The sequence below is a fragment of the Protobothrops mucrosquamatus genome, unplaced genomic scaffold (assembly GCF_001527695.2).
Source record: "Protobothrops mucrosquamatus isolate PMUCROS unplaced genomic scaffold, P.Mucros_1.0 scaffold447, whole genome shotgun sequence".
Classification (NCBI taxonomy): domain Eukaryota; kingdom Metazoa; phylum Chordata; class Lepidosauria; order Squamata; family Viperidae; genus Protobothrops; species Protobothrops mucrosquamatus.
This window is the reverse complement of record NW_015386770.1, coordinates 242,737-263,918: the sequence shown is the minus strand read 5'-3', so window position 1 is coordinate 263,918 and position 21,182 is coordinate 242,737. Positions and strand designations below refer to the sequence as shown.

The 21,182-nt window shown below is 43.0% G+C and overlaps 1 protein-coding gene across 1 annotated transcript in view; it reads left to right on the top strand.

Annotated features, from left to right (window-relative positions):
• The window catches only part of ADCY1 (adenylate cyclase 1), a 438,043-nt gene that overhangs the window by 273,399 nt on the left and 143,462 nt on the right, over positions 1 to 21,182 (top strand). The window contains exon 5 of the mRNA XM_015816400.1: positions 15,844 to 15,971. Within this exon, the coding sequence (XP_015671886.1) occupies positions 15,844 to 15,971 (128 nt within the window). The remainder of the gene's footprint in view (positions 1 to 15,843; positions 15,972 to 21,182) is intronic.

The following is a 21,182-nucleotide window of genomic DNA, read 5'->3' as shown; positions in this document are numbered from 1 at the left end:
AAAAGATTTTTAGACTCTAAAAAGAGTGCAAAGAACAACAAAGAGGAGTAGCTAACTGGAGGCCAAAGCACATGAAGAATAGCTGCAGGAATTGGGTATGTCTAGTCTAAAATACAAAAGGGCTTGGAGTGACATGATAGTAGTCTTCCAATATCTAAGGGGCTGCCACAAACAAGATGGAGTCAATCTATTCTCCAAAGCATCTGAAGGCAGTGCAAGAAGCAATGGATGAAAACTGATCAAGGAGAGATTCAACTTGGAAATAAGGAGACATTTCCTGATAGAACAATCAATCAGTAGAACAATTTGCCTTCAGAAGTTGTGGGTGCTCCATCACTGAAGGATTTTGAGAAGAAATTGGACAGCCAATTTCTGGTAATGGGTCTCCTGCTTCAGCAGGGAATTGGCCTACAAAATTTCCAAGGTTCCTTCCTACTCTGTTATTCTGTTATGGATAGGTAATTTTTCTGTGCAAGTTGGGTTTTGGGCCACACCACATGCATAAGCCAACTATTCCTCTCCTCTGCCCAGCAGTTCTGAGTTCTCTCTCCATTGACCTGCCTATATATCCTTATATTTTTCAAATATGAAAAAAGTGAATTTTAAACATGGTTATATGGCAAATCTTTTAAATTAGCTAAATCTCTATGATTTTGAGCAGGATCCTGGAATGGGGAAAAATGGGCTGTTTCCTCTGCCACAATTTGCTTGTTCAGTAAACAAAAAAAGAAAGAAAACAGTATATCGTCTTCCTTTTTGTCAGCAATCCATTGCAGCTTGCTGATTTCCTACTGCAATTGCCCTTATTACAATTATCTTTGGAAAGTCAGCAGTCCATCCCTGTCCAGGCTACTGGGTGATAGCTGTATAGACAGGATAGCAGCATAGTCCTACAAGGATTTTGGATAGATGGACAAATGGATGGAGAGAGTATAGAATTTTCAGAAAGATTTCTTTAATATTCTTAATTAGCAATTTGCTAGGTATTTTTCTGATTATGAAGTTCTTATTCCATACCTAGATGGCACCATTGACAACAGCCTCGGTGAAATGCTGTTTGATAGTTTTGTTATTTTTTATTATTCTCTGTGACTCACCTTGAATTTTATACTTGAGAGAACACCTATTAAGCATCAATTAATCTTTTTTTAATGGGCAGCTTTCTGTGATTTCACCTCCCCCTTTTTTTTACAAATGCTGAAGAGATTCTAATACAGGAAGAAGCATCTTCTCCTGAACAGTGGAGTAATGTAAACAAAAGGAGAAAACGGTGTAGACAAAGAAGAGGTAAGAGAGCGGGGATTTTGAATAGACTAAGGAAAAGTAGAACAAAAACTCCTCTTCCTTCAATCTTTCTAACTAATCTGTGTTCACTTGCTAATAAGATGGATGAAATACTTCTTTTAAACAGATGCAACTCTGATTTTTACAACTCAGCAGCCCTCTGCTTCACTGAAATCTGGCTTAATGACTCGATTGATGAGAGAGGCTTGCATATCCAGGGTTTCAGGTACAAAGAGCAGACAGAATTGCAGAAACATCTGGTAAAAAGAAGGGAGGGGGTCTCTCCTTTTATATCAACAACTGATAGTGCAGTAATGTAACTACACTAAAGAAATTCTGTGATGTGGACTTAGAGACATTCATTATCAATTGCAAACCATTTTATTGTCCACAAGAGTTTTCCTCATTCCTACTAATTGCTGTGTACATTTCACCACAAGCTTGTGTAAACAATGCATTACGAACTCTAGCTGACCAGATTATATGGGCTGAAGAAAACATCCTGATTCACTCCTCATTGTGCTAGGTGATTTCAACAATGCTAACTTAAGCCAAGAGTTACCAAAATACTTTCAGCACGTCAACTGTCTCACTTGAGGCAAGAATACATTAGACCACTGCTACACAGCTGTTGGAATATTCATGAGCAGGAAGAGTCATGTAGTAACTCAGTCAGCCAATGTGAAGAAAGTGCTACTGGGCTTCCGGTGGCAAGGCTTCGCCGATGGAGGCTTTTTTCTCAGCCTCCTGCCCGGGACTGCGTCAAAGCTGTCAAAACAGCGCGGATCAGCTGTTTTGTGGCTCGGAACTTTCTCCCCGGGCGAAGGGGAGAAAGTGAGTTTGGTTTGGATAGGGGTTGAGTTCCCTAGTCCCCCCAGGAACGATCCTGGGGGGATGAAGGTGTGAACTCCCCCGGAGTCCAGACCTCTTCTCCGCAGTTCGGAGTGTCTTCGCTCCTTGGAGCGAAGCTAGACGTCGCCGCCACTGCTGCTACTTTGTATCTGCTTGTAAGTAACTTTTGAACAGACGGAACCTGATGGGATTTTTTACTTTAGTTAAAATGTGACTTTAACTCAAAGATTTTACTGGGATTTTCTTACTTGCTATAAGTGAAAGTGAGAAGAAAATGGCCGCGGAAGCGTTGCTTCTTTATAACAAAAGGAAAACTTTCACTTTCTTTCCAGTTGTGGAATGATGCATTTTAAAGGACTTTAAAGAATTTTTCTTAAGTCAAGCTTTTTTAAGTTTATACTTGCTGTTGTGAGTTTTAAAAATAATTTGGCAGAATGGCTTCAAAACGTACTGGAGTTTCTGCATTGCCTAAAACAGCTATTTCTTCTCCTGTTGTGCAAATTCAACGACAAAAACCTAGATCTCCCCCACCATCACCTCCTCCTTCCATTACACTTAAAGATCTACAAGAGGCTTTAGCTAAGTCCTCATTGCAGACTGTGAAACAAACAGAAGAACTTTTGGATAAGAAAAATCAGGAACTTTGTGAAAATATATCACATATCTTTCAAGGACTAGCAGTTCATATTGATCGTATACAGGGACGAGTGGATGAACTAGTGGAGAAAATGGAAGGAACAGAGGACAGACTTGAGAAAGTAGAAGAAGGCGTGGAAATTCTTCAAAATGACATGGTAATGTCACAGTACAAAGAAATGGAATTTGCCCTGAGAATTAGGGATCTTAAAGAGGACTTACAAGAGAAACTTAAGGAGGAAGTCGTTACAGCTTTGGCCCTGGTATTGAATTGCAACCCAGAGGTGATTTGTGGAGAAATTGAAAAAATTTTCAGAGTAAATTCCTGGGTTGCACGTCAGAGAAATATACCTAGAGATGTGGTTGTTTATTTTATCACAAGAGTACGTCGTAATGAAATTATACAGCTCTTTTATCAGCAGGGATTTCAAATTGCTGCACAAGATATTATACTTTTAAAAGAAATACCTTCTAAGATTTTAAGAAGAAGAAAGGACTTTACTTTTTTGGCTCAGGAGTTAAAGAAGTGGCAGATGCCTTTTAGATGGGAGATTCCTTTGGGCATTGTGGTAAATTCTGCCGGGACCAGATACAGATTAAATTCTGTTCAAAAAGCTAAAGACTTCTATTTGTCGGTCCTGAAAGCTGATTTGTCACCATCATCGACATTTAAAGCACAGGAAGAATTGATGAAGCAACTTGTGGTGGAATTGCCTGGGGCCATGTCATTATCTGTAGGAGATCCTCAGAATCAACAAAAGCTGGGAGTGAACTCAAAGGAGCAAAGGATGACCCGTGCTGCTTATAGGTGTAAAGAGAGAGAACAACAACAAAAGGAAACTATATCTATAACATATTCACCGTCTTCGGAGCCAATGGGAGGGGCGAGGCCAAAGAGATCTGCAACAACAGACTTGCAGGGAATGCTTAGTAAGCTTCATAAGCCAAAGGATGGATAAGTTGATGATGCTGGAAGTGAGACTTTATTAAGGAAATGGAAGAAATTAGTTTAATATTTGAAATAATATAAAAAGGATTATATGTTTATAAAGAACTTATAGTACTTTGAAAAATTTAAAATATTTGATAAACTTAAGATTGGGATTTTATTTTACTTTTCCAGCTGTGAAAGAGGAAGTATTGACTTAAGATTTTTTTTTTGAAAGTATTGACTTGAGAGTGAATAAAGTGAAGGAAAAATTTAAGTGTAAAATGTGGGGGGAAAAATTATATAAGAGTTTGATAGATATTTAGATTTTTAAAAACTGTTTTGAGCTTAAATGTTGAAGGTGGATAGATAATATTTAGAGAAAGTATGGAGGGAATAAATATCATATAGTTTTTGAGTAGATATATTGTTTTTACTTATTGCTTTATCAGAGTTAAAGTAGGTATATATTGATTGTATTATATTTGTTTAGTTAAATTGTAATTTAGATATGGAATGGGATGTGTTTTAATCCTGTATTTGGTTCTGGGAAGTCCAGGGGGGGAAGGGGATTAGGGGAATTATAAAAATTGATGTATTTACATGTTATAGGTAAATAATAATTATATTGATAAGAGGAGATGCTCGGCTGGTATCCCAAATTGCACTCGATGAGGTGGATAGAAAGGAGAGGGGATGTAGATAGGTGGAAAGAAGGAAGGAGGAGAGGTTGTGGATTAGAGGGAGGAAGGATAGGAAAGTGAATGAGGGTGGAGGCAAGGCGGGGACTGCCGAGCATTCCCGACAAGGTATCGAATTGGATTATTCTTTTTGGTTTGTGTATGTAAATGCATCATATTGCTATTTGTTGTTTAATTATAAAAATCAATAAAAATTTTATTAAAAAAAATAAAAAAGAAAGTGCTACTGAGTCTGTGCAAAGAGGTATTGAGTTAGAAGCTGGGTTTCAGTTTCAGTCTCAGGTCTATCTCTGCTGTAAGAAGTATTCATTGTGCTATGTTGCTGTAAAGAAGAATGTATGGTATTGTAAATATTTTTATATGAATATAAAGAGTTTATTTGAATCAGCTAAATGCAGTCAACTGTGAGAGCTTCTGATTTATTTTCACCAATAGAGAAATTAAAATTCTCTAACAGGTTATGGGCCCAGAGCTTACTAAGGACTGCATTGTAATTTAAAGCTGGAAGAAATTGCCTGTGTTTAGAAGTATAAGAACAAGGCAGAATTAGCAGAATGGCTGCAATGGAATTTAAGGAAAGCTCTGTGCCTTGTTTAGGCCAAAAGAATTACATTATATGGGCTGCAAAGATGGAATGTTTGCTGAAAGCAAAAGAGCTGTGGTATATTGTAGAAAATCCTCCACAAGTGTTTGCAGCTATTGATCAGAAAAACCATGATCAAGCCATGGCTTATCTCATCTTGAATTTAGATGAAGAACAGTTTCTAAATGTTGCAAATCTAAAGACTGCAAAGGAAATTTGGCTGAAGTTGAGAGCTGTGCATGTGAATGTTTCTGCATGCAATATAGTGCAATTGTCAAGAAAACTTTACAGAGCCTGTTTGCAACCAGGTGAATCTGTGGAACAGCATTTAAATAAAATGCAAAGTTTATTTTTGGACTTAGAACAACGTGGGATTAAATTCCCTGAGTCACAGAAGGTTTTATTGGTGTTGAACAGTTTAGATAAAACCTGGGACACAGTTTCTGCAATATTTATTTTTTTATTTATTTTTTTATTTATTAAATTTATATACCGCCCTATCTCCCTTGCGGGACTCAGGGCGGTGAACAGGCGATACTAAAAACCACGGTAATAAATAGTTTGTTTTAAAATCAAATTAAATAACGGGCCTGTTCTAAAAACACACCCGTAAAAAACCCCCCACTGAAACATAATCAAGAAGAGTGTAAAGTGTAAAGAAGAAAAAGACTTAAATTTTGAGGCTTTAAAGGCATGTTTGCTTAATGAAGTAGAAAAGCACAATTTCAGGAGTAGCCACGAGGAAGAGAAATTCCTGAGGAGGGGGTCCAGACTGCAAGTTTCCGGAGGAGAAGGAACAAGCAGCAGATGGGACCAAATTGCAACAAAAGAGAGATTTTGCAGACAGAGAGTTTTGCAAGAAAAGAATTGCTACATTTGTGGAGCTAGCACACATCTGAAAAGGAACTGTTTGCAGAGGAACAATTTGCAGAACAGGACCTTTGTGCATGCAAAGAAGATTAATTTGCAAAAGGAACAAGGGCGGGATATAAATTGAATTTAATAATAATTTAATAATAATAATAATTTTGGTGTTGCAAAAGTTTGCAATAGCAACAACAGAGACAAGTGGCTAATAGATAGTGGGGCAAGTCAAACAATTGTTAATAACTCTGAATTATTTTGCAGGTTTGTTCCAGTAACACAAGAAGCTGTGGCTTTGGCAAATGGCCAGAAAGCAAAAGTCATCAGAAGAGGCGATGTAAAAATTCCATATTTGGAATCAAAGTTTACCAATGTGCTTTGTGTACCTGAGATGGAACATAATTTGTTAAGTGTGTCTAATTTAGACAAACAAGGTTTTGAGACTATTTTTGTAAATGGGAAGTGTTTCATCAAAAGGAATGGGAATATTTGTGCAGAAGGCATAAAGGAAGATAATCTATATGTATCGCAGGGACAAAAGGTTCAATGTTCCCATATATTTAAGAATGTTGCAGAGCATGATTCATGCGTTCATCTTCTACATAGAAGACTTGGTCATGCAAGCTTTAAAGTTTTGCAACAAATGCAAGAGTTTGCAGAAGGGCTAAATTTGAAGGGATGCAAAACATATTTGGACTGTGCAGTATGCAAAGCATCGAAGTCAAAGGCATTCCCAGTTAGTAAATATAGCACAAGACAAACAAAAAGAGCTCTAGAACTGGTCCATGCAGATTTGGTGGGACCTATGCAAGCCAGTTTGGGAGGAGCAAAATATGCACTGGTAATTGTTGATGATTATAGCAGGTATTCATTTTGTTACTTGCTTAGAGGTAAGACAGAGGTGCTACAACAATTTAAACAGTGGGTAACTTTTGTAGAGAGAAGGTACAGACAACAAGTGTGTCAGTTGCAAGCTGGCAGAGGTACTGAATTTATGTCAACTAAATTCCAACAATGGTTGGGGCAGTTGGGGATAAGACACAGACGTACAAATCCTTACTCAGCAGCAGAGAACGGTGTAGCTGAAAGAAGGAATGGTGTTTTGCAAACAATGAAAGATTAATTGTTAGAGGATTCTGGTATGAGCAGGTCATATTGGGGAAAAGCCATATTGACTGCCAATTATATAGTTAATAGGCTGTGGAGTTCCTCCATTAATAATACTCCATATGCCATTCTATATGGAGAAAGCCATCACTGGCACATTTGAGAATTTTTGGAAGTACTGCATGGGTACATATTCCGAAAGCAATCAGAAGAAAGGGACAGCAAAAGGCAAGAAAGCTCAGGTTTGTGGGCTATGAGCCAGGGTCAAAAGGATATCGCTTTAGCGATGGAAGTAAAATAATTTTAATTTCAAGGTCTGCTAATTTTGCAGAACAAAATTGGGACAGAATTAATGCAAATTCTAGGTATGTCTCTCTTAATGACGGTGATCTATTTAGTGACAATAACTCATCTAATGATGGAAAGATGATTATTGAAGATGTCAATGTTCAGGGAGGAGAGGCTGAACAAGACATGAAGCCAGAAAGACTTGAGACACAGGAGCAGTTAATACCACGTAGGTCAGAGCGATATAACAAAGGAATTCCGCCTGACAGGTATTCTGCCAGCAAGATAAAGATTTGCAATGTGTGGTATGAGCCAAGAAATTATAGAGAGGTGTTGGCATTACCAAAAGCTGAACAAGAAAGATGGAAGGAGGCCATGGATAAAGAGATGAAATCCATGGGAGACCATGAAGTATTTAAATCAGTGACTTTGCCACAGGGAACCAAAGCTGTAGGTTGTAAGTGGGTATATAAGAAAAAGGTATTGCCAAATAATGATGTACAGTATAAGGACAGGTTAGTGGCACAAGTCATAAAAGGGCCAAGTTTGAAGACCCCTGAGCTAGAAGCTCAGATAGGTCTTTGAAGCAAACTATCTACACTATCCTTCCCTTCAGACCTGCCTTGCCTTGGACCCTGTCCTGTTTTGCTGGACGTCGAGTGGAGCAAGCGGGACAAGAGGAAGTTGCTGTTACCAGAGACTGGCTAACATCGTTCTAAGCAGGCTGCTGTTACTAGAGACTGACTACCATTGCTCTAGGCAAGTTGCTGTTACTAGAGACTGACTAACATTGTCTTAGGCAAGTTGCTGTTATCAGAGACTGATTACCATTGTCTTACGCAAGCTGCTGTTACTAGGGACTGACTACCATCGTTGTACACCGGCTGCTGTTACCAGGAACTGACTACCATTGTCCCCTGTAAGTTTTTACTGCCTGAGATTGACTATCATCATTCCACTCTAGTTTGCCAACGTTGTCAGAGTGGAATGCCGGAGGTTCGGAAACCTGCTTATGGGACCAGCTGTTTTTGTGCTCTGCTCATGGATGAAGCAATCACGGTCCTGGAAAGGAGCCAGAGAGGCCACTTCGTGGCTTCGAGAGAAAGACGGCTGTTTAGCTGGAATTCAGGTCCGGCAACTCTTCTGCTCCCAGAATGTGGCCATTCCAGAGCACCAGCTAAAAGAACTGAACTTGATAACAGACAGGGCTTTGTAGGCATATAGGGTTGCTTTGGATGTCACTGTGTGCCCGTGATGTATTCAGCGGCTGACCTCCATGCCCTGCGAGAGTCCCCTCTCTCTCAGGTTTGGCCCACAGCATTAACGAGGGCCCACCTCTATGAGGGATTTTTTAATCAAGAGAGGTGGTCAAAACGCAGCCTAAGGGGATTTTTAATTAAAATTTTAGTCCGGGTTTTAGGGGGTTCCAGGGAGAGGGGTGGGCAAACTGAAATTAGGGTGGTGGGCGAGGATGATCACCCACCGGGGAATTCTCCCAGGCCGGCTGAAGGCCTCGGCGAGGTGGGCGTAGGTCCTGGAATTGGGGAGGGGGGGAGGGTTTGCCTAATAGAGGGCAATTCCATCAAGACTGTGTATGGGAGGGGTAGATATGGCAGGAGCAGAGGGCCATATCACACTAGGGGAGGGCGCACCCGCTGTTTACGAGCTGTGGTGCACTCCGGCCCCCATGGCTCTTCTTGCAACCTAGGGGGTTTAGGATCTCAGTGCCTGGGCTTCCAGCTGATGCTGTGTAACGCCAGGTCCATGGTTAATAAAGCCCCCCTCATTTATGATTTGGTATCGGAGGGGGAGGTGGACCTGGCGGGTATTACGGAGACCTGGCTGGGCCAAGAGGGGGGGTGCCCCACGTTGAAATGTGCCCGCCAGGTTACCGTGCATTTCACCAGCCGAGAGCCCAGGGTCGGGGTGGGGTGGTGGCAGTTATTATTAAGGAAGGCCTGGACCCAAGAGAGACCACTGTGCCGCAGACTGCGGGTTGTGAATCCCTAGGTGTGAAGTGGGGTCATGGGAGGCAGCAGGGCATGCTGATTGTATACCTGGCTCCCCGCTATGTATCAGCAGCCCTATCCGAGCTTTTCAGTGTGACAGCCGAGATGGCGATTGAGACCCCCAGATTGTTAGTCATGGGGGATTTCAATCTGCCATCGGTAGGTGAAGCATCTGAGGTGGCTCGGGAGCTCATGGCCTCCATGACAGCCATGGACCTGACCCAATTAGTTGATGTCCCTACCCACACCGGAGGACACACACTGGACTTAGTTTTTGCCTCTGGCCAGTGGTTGAGTGATTGTGGTTTAGGGGAAATAGTCATTGAGCCCCTGTCATGGTCAGATCACTCTCTCCTTCAGCTGGCCTTTCCTACCGCTACGCCCCACTGCGGGGAGGCAGAACCAGAAGTGACAAAATGGTTCCGCCCCAGGTGCCTGATGGACCCTGAGAGGTTCCAGACGGAGCTTGGGCCAATACCCGAGACCTTGACCCGCGGCTCGACTGAGGACCTGGTGGCCGCCTGGAATGGTGCGGCCGCAGGGGCCCTGGACTGGGTCGTGCCTTTGTAGCCCCTCACCCGATGCCGGTCTACCTTGGCTCCTTGGTTCTCCGAGGAGCTGAGGGTGATGAAGCGTCGGAAGAGATGCCTAGAGGGTAATTGGAGGGCCACCCGCTCCAAATCCGATCGGAAACTGGTAAAGTCCCATTTAAGGACTTACCTAGTGGCGATAAGAGCGGCGAAACGAAACTATTTCTCCGCTCTTATCACGTCTGCAGGTAACTGATCTGCCACCCTGTTTAGGGTGTCCTGCTCCCTCCTTCATCAGAGGGTCCGGGACGTCCCTTTGCAGGGTCGGGCAGAGGAATTTGAGTGTTACCTGCATGACAAAATCGATCGGATCCAGGCCGGGTTATCCTCCGATTGGACTAGTTCAGACGGGCCAATGGAGGCAGGTCTTGAGTCCACTTTGTGGGAAGAGTTTGATCCTGTGACTCCCGAGGACATGGACAGGATGCTGGGACAGCTGAACACCACCACATGTCTACTGGACCCATCCCTCCTGGCTGGTACTGGCCTCCCAGGAGGTTACACGAGGCTGGCTCCAGGGAATCGTCAACGCCTCTTTGAGCAAGGGGTTCTTGCCGGCCGCCTTGAAAGAGGCAGTGGTGAGGCCCCTCCTCAAGAAGCCCTCCCTGGACCCGGCTGTTTTGGGCAACTACCGTCCTGTCTCCAACCTTCACTTTCTTGCGAAGGTTGTTGAGAGTGTGGTGGCACGACAGCTCCCTCAGCACCTGGAAGAAATTGTCTATCTAGACTCGCGCCAGTCTGGCTTCCAGCCTGGGCACAGCACGGAAACGGCATTGGTCGGGTTGGTTGATGATCTCTGGAGGGCTCGGGATAGAGGCTGTTCCTCTATCCTGGTCTTGCTAGACCTCTCAGCGGCTTTTGATACCATCGACCATGGTATCTTGTTGCACCGGTTAGGGGGGTTGGGGTTGGGGGGCACCGTTTTACGGTGGTTCTCCTACCTCTCAGACCGGTCGCAATTTGTGTTGGCAGGGGGGCAGAGGTCGACCTCGAGGCGCCTCACTTGTGGGGTACCACAGGGGTCGGTCCTCTCGCCTCTCCTGTTCAACATTTATATGAAGCCACTGGGTGAGATCATCCGTGGTTTCGGGGTGGAGTTTCATCAGTACGCAGAAGACACCCAGCTGTACATCTCCACCCCGGATCACCGCAATGATGCCACGGAAGTGATGTCCCAGTGCCTGGAAGCCGTGCGAGTCTGGATGGGGAGGAACAGGCTTCGACTCAACCCGTCCAAGACCGAGTGGCTGTGGTTTTCGGCGTCATGACATAGCCAGTTGGCTCCATCTCTGGCTATCGGGGGCGAGTCATTAGCTCCCGCGGAGAGGGCCCGCAACCTTGGGAGTCCTCCTGGATGCTCGGCTGTCTTTAGACGATCATGTGACGGCCGTGGCCAGGGGGGCTTTTCATCAGGCTCGCCTGATACGCCAGTTGCGCCCCTTTCTGGATCAGGACGCCCTACGCACGGTCACTCAAGCCCTCGTTTCCCGCCTGGACTATTGCAATGCTCTCTACATGGGGCTCCCCTTGAGGTGCACCTGGAGGCTCCAGCTAGTTCAGAATGTGGCCGCGCAGGGGATTTTGGGGGCCTCTAGATACTCCCATGTAACACCTCTCCTGCGCGAGCTGCACTGGCTGCCGGTGGCCTTCCGGGTGCGCTTCAAGGTGTTAGTAACAACTTTTAAAGAGCTCCATGGCAATGGACCTAGGTATTTGCAAGACCTCCTCCTACCAAATATCTCCCTTCGACCAGTCCGCTCCCACAGAGAGGGCCTCCTTAGGGTGCCGTCGGCCAGTCAATGCCGGCTGGCGACCCCCAGGGGGAGAGCCTTCTCTGTGGCAGCTCCTGCCCTCTGGAATGACCTACCCCCCGACCTACGTACAACTACGGACCTGCGCCTCTTCTGCCGAGCCTTGAAAACCCATCTATTCCATGCAGCCGGCCTGGCGTAGTTTTGATTGGGCTTTGCTAGGGGTTTTATATGGGGTATTTTAGAGCAGGCTTTTTATTCAATATTTATTGTGATTTTTATTATTGCCTGTTCACCGCCCTGAGTCCCGTAAGGNACATTAAGTATTGTAATGTCAGGGAAGCTGTAAAAGGAAAATTGATTAGTTTACATCATTGTTCTTCTGAGGATAATTTGGCAGACATGATGACTAAACCATTGGGTGGTGTTCACCATGGAAAATGTATTGAGTCAATAGGTCTGATGTCTCTTCCTGTCATGAAGGGAGGAGTGTTGGAATATTCATGAGCAGGAAGTGTCATGTGGTAACTCAGTCAGCCAATGTGAAGAAAGTGCTACTGAGTCTGTGCAAAGAGGTATTGAGTTAGAAGCTGGGTTTCAGTTTCAGTCTCAGGTCTATCTCTGCTGTAAGAAGTATTCTTTGTGCTATGTTGCTGTAAAGAAGAATGTATGGTATTGTAAATATTTTTATATGAATATAAAGAGTTTATTTGAATCAGCTAAATGCAGTCAACTGTGAGAGCTTCTGATTTATTTTCACTAATAGAGAAATTAAAATTCTCTAACAACAACACTAAAAGATGCTTATTGGTTTTTACCACGAGCAGCTGTGGGTCACTCTGATCATTGTACGATTCACCTCGTACCTGTTTATAGACAAAGGCTTAAAACCACAAAACCAACAATTAAATCAGTGAAGTCTTGGACTGAAGAGGCAAAGCTAAAACTACAGGCTTACTTTGACTGCACTGATTGGAAAGTTTTTGAAGATATCTCTGCAGACTTGAATGAACTCACAGATACTGTAACATCATATATTAGCTTTTGTGAAGACCTATGTGTACCAGGAACTTGCGAATATACAGTAACAATAAGCCTTGGTTCACAGCTAAACTCAAGCAACTACGTAGTGCCAAAGAGGAAACCTACAGGAAAAAAGACAGAATGCTGTACAATCAGGCCAGAAATGTATTAACAAGGGAGATCAGCGCAGCAAAAAGAAGCTACTCTGAAAAGCTAAAGAATCAGTTCTCAGCAAATGATCCAGCAAATATGAGGAAATCTCTTAAAAATATCACCGGCTACAGCAAACCTTCTCTCCATGCTCTGCACTACATTCTACAACATTTTGAATCTCCAAAGACCTATGCAAGAGTCCTTTTTGTAAAGTTCAGTACAGCATTCAATATCATCATTCCAGATATTATTCTTACTAAACTAAATCAGCTAGCCGTGCCTGATCACACCTGTAAGTGGATCATAAGCTTTCTACCAGACAGGAAGCAGCAAGTGAAGCTAGGCAAAATCACATCAGATACCTGTACAATTAGCACAGCCTCCCCCCCAGAGCTGTGTGCTCTCTCCACTTCTCTCTATATACCAATGACTGCATCTCAAAAGATCCCTCTGTTAAAATACTGAAGTTTTCAGATGATACAACAGTGATTGGCCTCATTCAAGACAACAATGAATCGGCATACAGACGGGAGGTTGAACAACTAGCCTTGTGGTGTGGCTGGAACAATTTTGAACTGAATTACACAAAACTGTAGAAATAACAGTAGACTTTAGGAGAAACCCTACTATTCTACAACCTCCTACAATACTAGAGAACACAGTATCAACACTAGAAACCTTCAAATTTCTGGGTTCTATAATATCTCAAGATTAAATGGACACCTAACATCAAAAATGTAATCAAAAAAGCACAACAAAGAATGTTCTTCCTGTGCCAACTCAGAAAGCTCAGACTGCCCAAGGAGCAGCTGATACAGTTCTACAAAGGAATTATTGAGTCTGTCCTTTGCACCTCTATAACTGTCTTCAACGGATAGTTAGATCTGCAGAAAAAACAATTGCTACCAGCCTGCCTTCCATTGAGGACCTGTATACTGCACGAGCAAGAAAGAGGGCTGTGAAAACATCTACAGACCCCTCACATCCTGAACATAAACTATTTCAATTTCTTCCCTCAAAATGACGCTATAGCGCAGGGGTGTCAAACTCAGTTTCATTGAGGGCCGCATCAGCATTGCGGTTGCCCTCAGGGGGCCGGGTGGGTGTGGCCAGGTTGGGTGCGGCCTACTGGGTGGGCGTAGATGGAGTGGGTGTGGCCTACTGGGTGGGTATGGCCAGCTCTACATCATTCGCATCAAGGGTGCCTGTGGGGGCCTGGGCAGGAGTGGGATAGATCTGAGGGTCTCTGGCAGAAGGGGGTGGGACCAGGGCAAGTGCCAAGGGATGGTCCACTGGAGGAGCCTCACTGTTCCTCTCAGGCCATGTGTGTGTGGGGGCTTATGGAGCTAAGACTGAATGCATTTCAGCATAGATGGCCACCACAAAATTGTACATTGGCTCCCGGCCGGCCTGGGCCAGGGCCAAGGCAGAGGGAGCCATTCCCTCACTGTTACCAGGATGGCTTCGCGGGCCACATGAAACCACTTCGCGGGCCGCATCCGGCCCCCGGGCCTTGTGTTTGACATGTCTGCTATAGGGCATTGCACACCAGAACGACTAGACATAAAGACAGATTTTTTCCCCATGCCGTCACTCTGCTTAACAACTAATTCCTACAACACTGTCAAAATACTAGTAAAACTGTATTACTATGATACTCCCCTCATCTTTCCTATTACCTATCCTTATCTTCTTATGACTATAACTTTGCTGCTTGTATCTTACAGTTTATAGTGGGGCTTTTTTGGTACCCTAGTATGATTTATGTTGTTTGCTTAGCTAGTACTCTAAGACTATCACTAAGTGTTGCATCTTATGATTTATGATGAAGTGATGTATTTCACAATTTATGATGAAGGTATTTTTATCTTGTATATGATCATGATTATCACTATTACGTGTATATACACTGAGAGCTTATGGACCGGAAACAAATTCCTTGTATGTCCAACTACACTTGACCAATAAAGAACTCTGTTCTGTTCTGTTCTATTCTATTATCAGTTTCAAAGGAAAGAACTCATTCTATCAACAAAATTCTTAAGCAGATGTTTCCATCTTAGTCCATCATAAATGCTCATGTGCTGGGCAAAGAACTTTGGATATAATATAGAATTAGAAGACTGGCAAAAATTATGGAAAAGAAATGTTAAATTAACTAAAGCAGTGGCATATAAAGAAAACTTATATAAAATGTTTTACAGATGGCATATGACACCAGTGAGATTAGCAAAAATGTTTAAAAATACTTCAAACAACTATTGGAAATGCAAACAAAGACCAGGTACTTATTATCATATCTGGTGGACATGCCCTAAAGCAAAAAGATTTTGGGTTAAAATACATTTATGGTTGAAAAAAATGACTAAAAAACAAATAGATTTTAAGTCAGAATTATTTTTGTTAGGAATAATAGAAGCAAATTATGAGAAAGATTGCATATATTTAATATTACATGTACTAATGGCAGCAAGAATTGTATTTGCTCAACATTGGAAAAATGAAAATTTACCAGCTGAAGAAGTACTAATTAAGAAAATTTTAGAGTGTGCAGAAATGGATAAATTGACTTTAAAGATAAAAGAGAAAGAGAAATTTTAGAACATGGGATAATTTCTATCAATGGCTAGAAAAATGAGTTAGAGAGAAAGCAATGTGATATATAACTATGAATATATATTAGCAAGAAGAAGACTATTGAGCGATTGATTAACATATTGTTTATGATAATTAACTATTATCTATTATTGTTTGTTAAACACATGAACCCAGACATTATGCTGTTTGCTAAATATTGAGAATGTTATTTGGAAAAACCCCAACCATTCCTAAGCCTAACCCAAATCCCAACCCCAACCCCTACCTTATTCCTAACCTTATAAAAACTAATAAAATTAATTAAAAAAATAATAAATAAAAGCTCATGTGCTAGGAGAATACAATAGTTTCCTGTTTCTCTGTTTGACACCCCTGAACTAAGGCAATAGTGTTAGATAATTAATAATATTAGTTATTAATGAATGGTATTCAATTAAGCTAATTTTATTCCTCTCCCTGTCTTTCCTTCGTTAAAGGAAAACCATTGCAGAAGGATAAAGATCCTAGGTGATTGTTACTATTGTGTATCAGGATTGACCCAGCCCAAAACTGATCATGCTCATTGCTGTGTTGAAATGGGATTGGATATGATTGACACCATCACGTAAGTACTTTCTTCATGCTTAATGCAATGCATTTTAGGCAGAATTTTTCCAATCATTTTAAGAGAAGTATGTGAATAGGGCAAAAAGGCAGAAGCAAGATCCTTTCATTACTTTAGGCTGCAGCATTATTCATTTATACAGAATTCAGAACTGGTGTGGAAAATGTTCAGCCACTAGAAAACTGACATATGTAACTGCTTGCATTCAGCTTTGTGAGTCTCAAGTTATGAAAACCTCCTGCTGTAAAGACCAAATTCTCCCAAGAAATTTGTTTTGGTAGAACAGGGTGTTTCAGGGATGACCGGAGATTTAAAATACTAAAGATCCACTGAACAGACAGTGATCACCTTCATCAGCAAGAAAGTTTTAATAGTTTTAAAATTTCATCCTCCTTTGCTTAGCTGAGAACTGCTGTGCATTTGTGATTTCTCAGTCCTAAGGATTAACTATCCATAGAAAACTGTTCAGAGGAACAGTATAAAGATAAATTATTTTATTTATCATAAAATTAATACTCACAGAAACAAACAGAGATAAATGTCTTTTAAGAATGTCTTTTTATTTTTATCTTTGAAAACAATTCTTTATAACAATATTTTTCCGTGGGCCATGTTTACTTAGTTACATGCAAAAACTATAAGACAGTAATTTATTATATTAAAATACTGCATGGTAGTCTCTACAATTTTCCATTTTTTATCAGCTATCATAGCAGTCTAAGAAAAATATGCATAACTTTCTGATATAAGAAAATATAAGCAAATGCTTGTCAATGGAAGCACTTCATGGAAGCTGTATCTGAAAATAAATCAATTTTAGCAAAATTTAAACAAAAGCAAGGAAAAAGTTAAATATATTTTAATGTTACCTGATTACATTTTTGCCAGGTGACTTAATACTAATGTGAAGATTGTAAAGAAAATATTTAAAAAATGCCCTTGCCAATAGGTGCACTCAAACTGGAATTAAAAAAAGAATTTGCAAAATTTGTGTAAGCAAGGTATTTCTCAAAAGCATACTAAGCAGACGGAGATTTACTTCAAATAGAACAGAACAATGTTATCTACTGCAAAATAAGGGGCATTGGGGGAGGAAAATGTAACATTGTCATGGGTGTAACATGATTGTATTGGATTGCGGCTCTCATATCTGTCTCTCTATTGCTCAGGAGCACTGATTCACAGTACATCTAATCATTAGCTGGGTATTGAGCTTTGTACTTGAAAATGAAAAGTTTTTTGTTGAAATTCCTACTGACAGGCAATCATACCTGGACAAATGATATTGTTATAAAAGCTGTGTTGAATAATGTGAGACTATTGGAGTTCACAAGAAATGCCATGGTTTTCTTTTAACATGCAGTCCTCAGTAAGTAAAAGGTTTTGTTCGCTAGTAGACCACAACCGACTCATTGGTAAGCTAGAAAAAGGTAGAATAGACAACATGACCACCAGATGGATCTGTAGCTGGCTAGCAAACCATACTCAGCAAACCATAGTCCTCAATGGCACTACATCCACATGGAGAGAAGTAAGCAGTGGGGTAGGTACCACAAGGTTCCATCTTAGACCTAGTACTCTTCAATATCTTCATAAATGACTTAGATGAGGGAATAGAAGGGGAACTCATCAAATTTGCAGATGATACTAAACTAGCAGGAGCAGCGAACATCCGGAAAACAAACTCAGGATCCAAAAAGATCTTGACAAACTTGAACAATGGGCCCTATCCACCAAAATGAGTTTCAATGTGGAAAAAAGCAAAGTTTTACATCTAGGCAGGAAAAATGAAAGGTATAAGTACAGATTAGGCAGGACCTGGCTCAAAAACAGTAACTGTGAGAGGGACCTTGGAGTCCTAGTGGATGATCACTTGACTATGAGCCAATAGTATGCAGCAGCAGCCAAAAAAGCTAATACAATCCTGGATTGTATAAACAGAGGCATAGAATCAAGATCATGCAAAGTATTAGTACCACTTTATAAAACCCTAGTAAGACCACACCTAGAATATTGCAACCAGTTCTGGTCACCATATTACAAAAAAGATGTTGAGAGTTTGGAAAAAATTTAGAGAAGAGCAATTAAGATGATCCAAAGCTGGAGACTAAAACATATGAAAAACAGCTGCAGGACATGGGTTTGGCTAGTCTAAAGAAAATAAAAAATAAGGGAGACACGATAGCAGTATTCCAGTATTTGAGGGGCTGCCACAAAGAAGAGGGGGGCAAATTATTCTCCAAAGCACCAGAGGGCAGGATAAGGAACAATAGTTGGAAACTGACCAAAGAGAGAAGCAACATGAAATTAAGGAGAAACTTCCTGACAGTGAGGACAATTAACCAGTAGAACAACTTGCCTCCAGAAATCGTGGGCGCTCCATACTAGAGATTTTAAAGAAGAGGCTAGACCAGTGATGGCAAATCTTTTACATATCGCCGGATGCCGGGTAGGCGTGGCCACTGGGTGGGCATGACTACAGTGGTCATGGCAGACTGGGTGGGCATGGCCAGCTCGATGTTGCTCCTGGGGAGCAATGCCTATGGGGGCCGGGCAGGGTTGGGGGAGATCCAGAGGGTCTCTGGTGGGTGGGGCAGAGGGCAGGAGGGCGTGTTGCTCAACTGATGGCAGGGGGAGGGGAAAAATGCTGCCTTCTCATGAAAGCAGGATGAAAACTCTCCCCCACTCCCCCCACACTCCCGCTCATCTCGGGGCAGCTGCCAATGTCCGGCGCTCTCCAGCCTGTTGACAACTAGCCAGGTGTGCTGAGCTTGGGCCTCGGGCGGATGGAGGCCGGAGGGGAGCGAGAGCTGTGGCTGCCTGGCTCCTCTGCCTGAGAACCCATACAGGGAGAGGCGCCTCCCGGCTCAATAAGCCACAGTCTGCCCACAGAAGGAGGTGGAGGATGGAGGAAGAGGGCTGGCTGGGGACGGGCTGGCGCCGGATGCAGCGCTGCCCATGGGGGAATCTGACCAGCCCCAGCCTGGAGGGGGGGAAGAGGCCAAGGGAGCCCAAAGGGAGGCAGGCGTAGTGTTCAGGCGTAGCCGCTTTCCCCCTCCCCCATGCTCCCACAGAAGGTCTGGCTGGCTTCAGTGTCACCTGGACAGGCCTGGCCGTGCATCTGCCCAGTGGCACTGGCAGGCCTGGCCTTCCTTCCTTCCTTCCTTCCTTCCTTCCTTCCTTCCTTCCTTCCTTCCTTCCTTCCTTCCTTCCTTCCTTCCTTCTCCCCCCTCCTTCCTCTCTCTCCCTCCCTCTCTCTCTCTCTCTCTCTCTCTCTCTCTCTCTCTCTCTCCCTTTCTCCTCCTCCTTCCCCCACTAGCCTTCTGCAAAGTGCAAACAGATGCCGCGTCCTACTTGTCTTCTCCAAACTCACGTCCACCATCACTTCCAAAGGCCGTCTGCTCGCTCACTCATTCTCTCGCTGCACTCCCGCCAAAATCTGCTCCTTTTATACTGGTTTCCCTCTCCTTGTTCAACTGTTCCCGTGAGAGCACTGCTGAATTCGGTTTCCTTGCCCTCTCCAGTTCCCACTAGTCAGGGGCACATAGAGAGGGGGAGGGGAGTATCCCTCTGGCGCGCGTGCCGACAAAAAGAGCTCTGCATGCCGAGTCTGGCACATGTGCCATAGGTTCGCCACCATAGGAGTAGACAGTCATCTACCTGAGATGGTATAAGTTCTCCTGCTTGAGCAGGGGGCTGGACTAGAAAACCTCCAACGTCCCTTCCACCTCTATTCTATTCTAAAGCTAAGAAATATTTGAAATGTAATGCATTTCATTGTTTTGCTATAAACACTACATATTTATGTATTTATTTTATTCATCACATTTTGGAACTACCCATCTTTCTCACAGAGGGAATCTGGGCAGTGTACAATAAAATAATAAAGCATAAAAAGGGTATATAAAAATTAAAATTTCAAAACAGACAAGGATGGTTAAAACGACTGTTAAAAATCAATTGAAAAGCGAAAGGAGGGCTTTCAGGGCACTAACCATCCCTATGGCTGCATGCTCCTCTGTATTCCCTAAGCAAGGCTACAGAGCCATGTTTTGGAAGGCAAGGAGAGTTGAGGTTTGTCTTGCATCCAAGGAAAGAAACAATCCACAGGGTGGGGGCAACGGCAGAGAAGGATCTCTTCCTAGATCCCACTTGTCAGAGTTCTTTATCTGTCAGGGTCTGCAACATACTTTCCCTGCCTGACCAGGTGGGTTAGGTTGATGTAATGGGATGAAGATGGTTATGTGTAGGGTTTTATAGGTTATAACAAACATCTTGAACTGGACCCTGGAGCAAAGTGACACCCAATAAAGTTAACAGAGCAAAGGTGTTACATGTGCCATTTTTGGGGTGCCCCAAATTGCCCACATAGTCACATTCTGTACCAGCTGAAGTTTCTGGATGCTTTTCAAGGGTAGCCCCATGTAGAGCTCATTCCAATAGTCTAAATGGGAGATGATGGCCCGTTGCCTGGAGGCCGTACGGGTCTGGATGGGGAGGAACAGACTCAGGCTCAACCCTTCCAAGACCGAGTGGCTGTGGCTGCCGGCGCCTCGGCATAGTCAGCTGACCCCATCGCTGACTATAGGGGGCGAAATTTTGGCCCCCTCAGAGAAGGCCCGCAACTTGGGAGTCCTCCTGGATCCACGGCTGANNGTGGGTGCCCCCACCCTCTGGAACGAACTGCCCCCCGAGATCCGGATGATTCCGGATCTCCTTACTTTCCGCCGCGCCCTCAAGACATGGCTTTTCCAGCAAGCGGGCCTGACCTAGGGAGGATTTTAGGTAGGGATGATTTTAGAAGCAATTTTAATTGGAAACACAGCCATCAATATTTGGTTTTTAATTCGGTTTTATTGGGGTTTATATTGTTGTATTTTTGTATTTTTTGTATTTGTGTATAGTATCTGTTTTTTAAATATGCTGTGAACCGCCCTGAGTCCTATGGGAGAAGGGCGGTATATAAATTAAATTTGAATTGAATTGAATTGAATATAAATGACCAAATAGAAGGGCTCCCTGTTCAGGAAAGAATGTAACCATCACACAGTATCAAGGTAAGCAAAGGCACTCCTAGCCATGGCTTCCACCTGCTCTTTATGAGCCCAAGAGTACCTCAGATTATGCTTCAACTTTGTCTGGGAGAGTACCTCAGATTATGCTTCAACTTTGTCTGGGAGAGTTCTCCCATAGCCACTCCATCTTACCAGG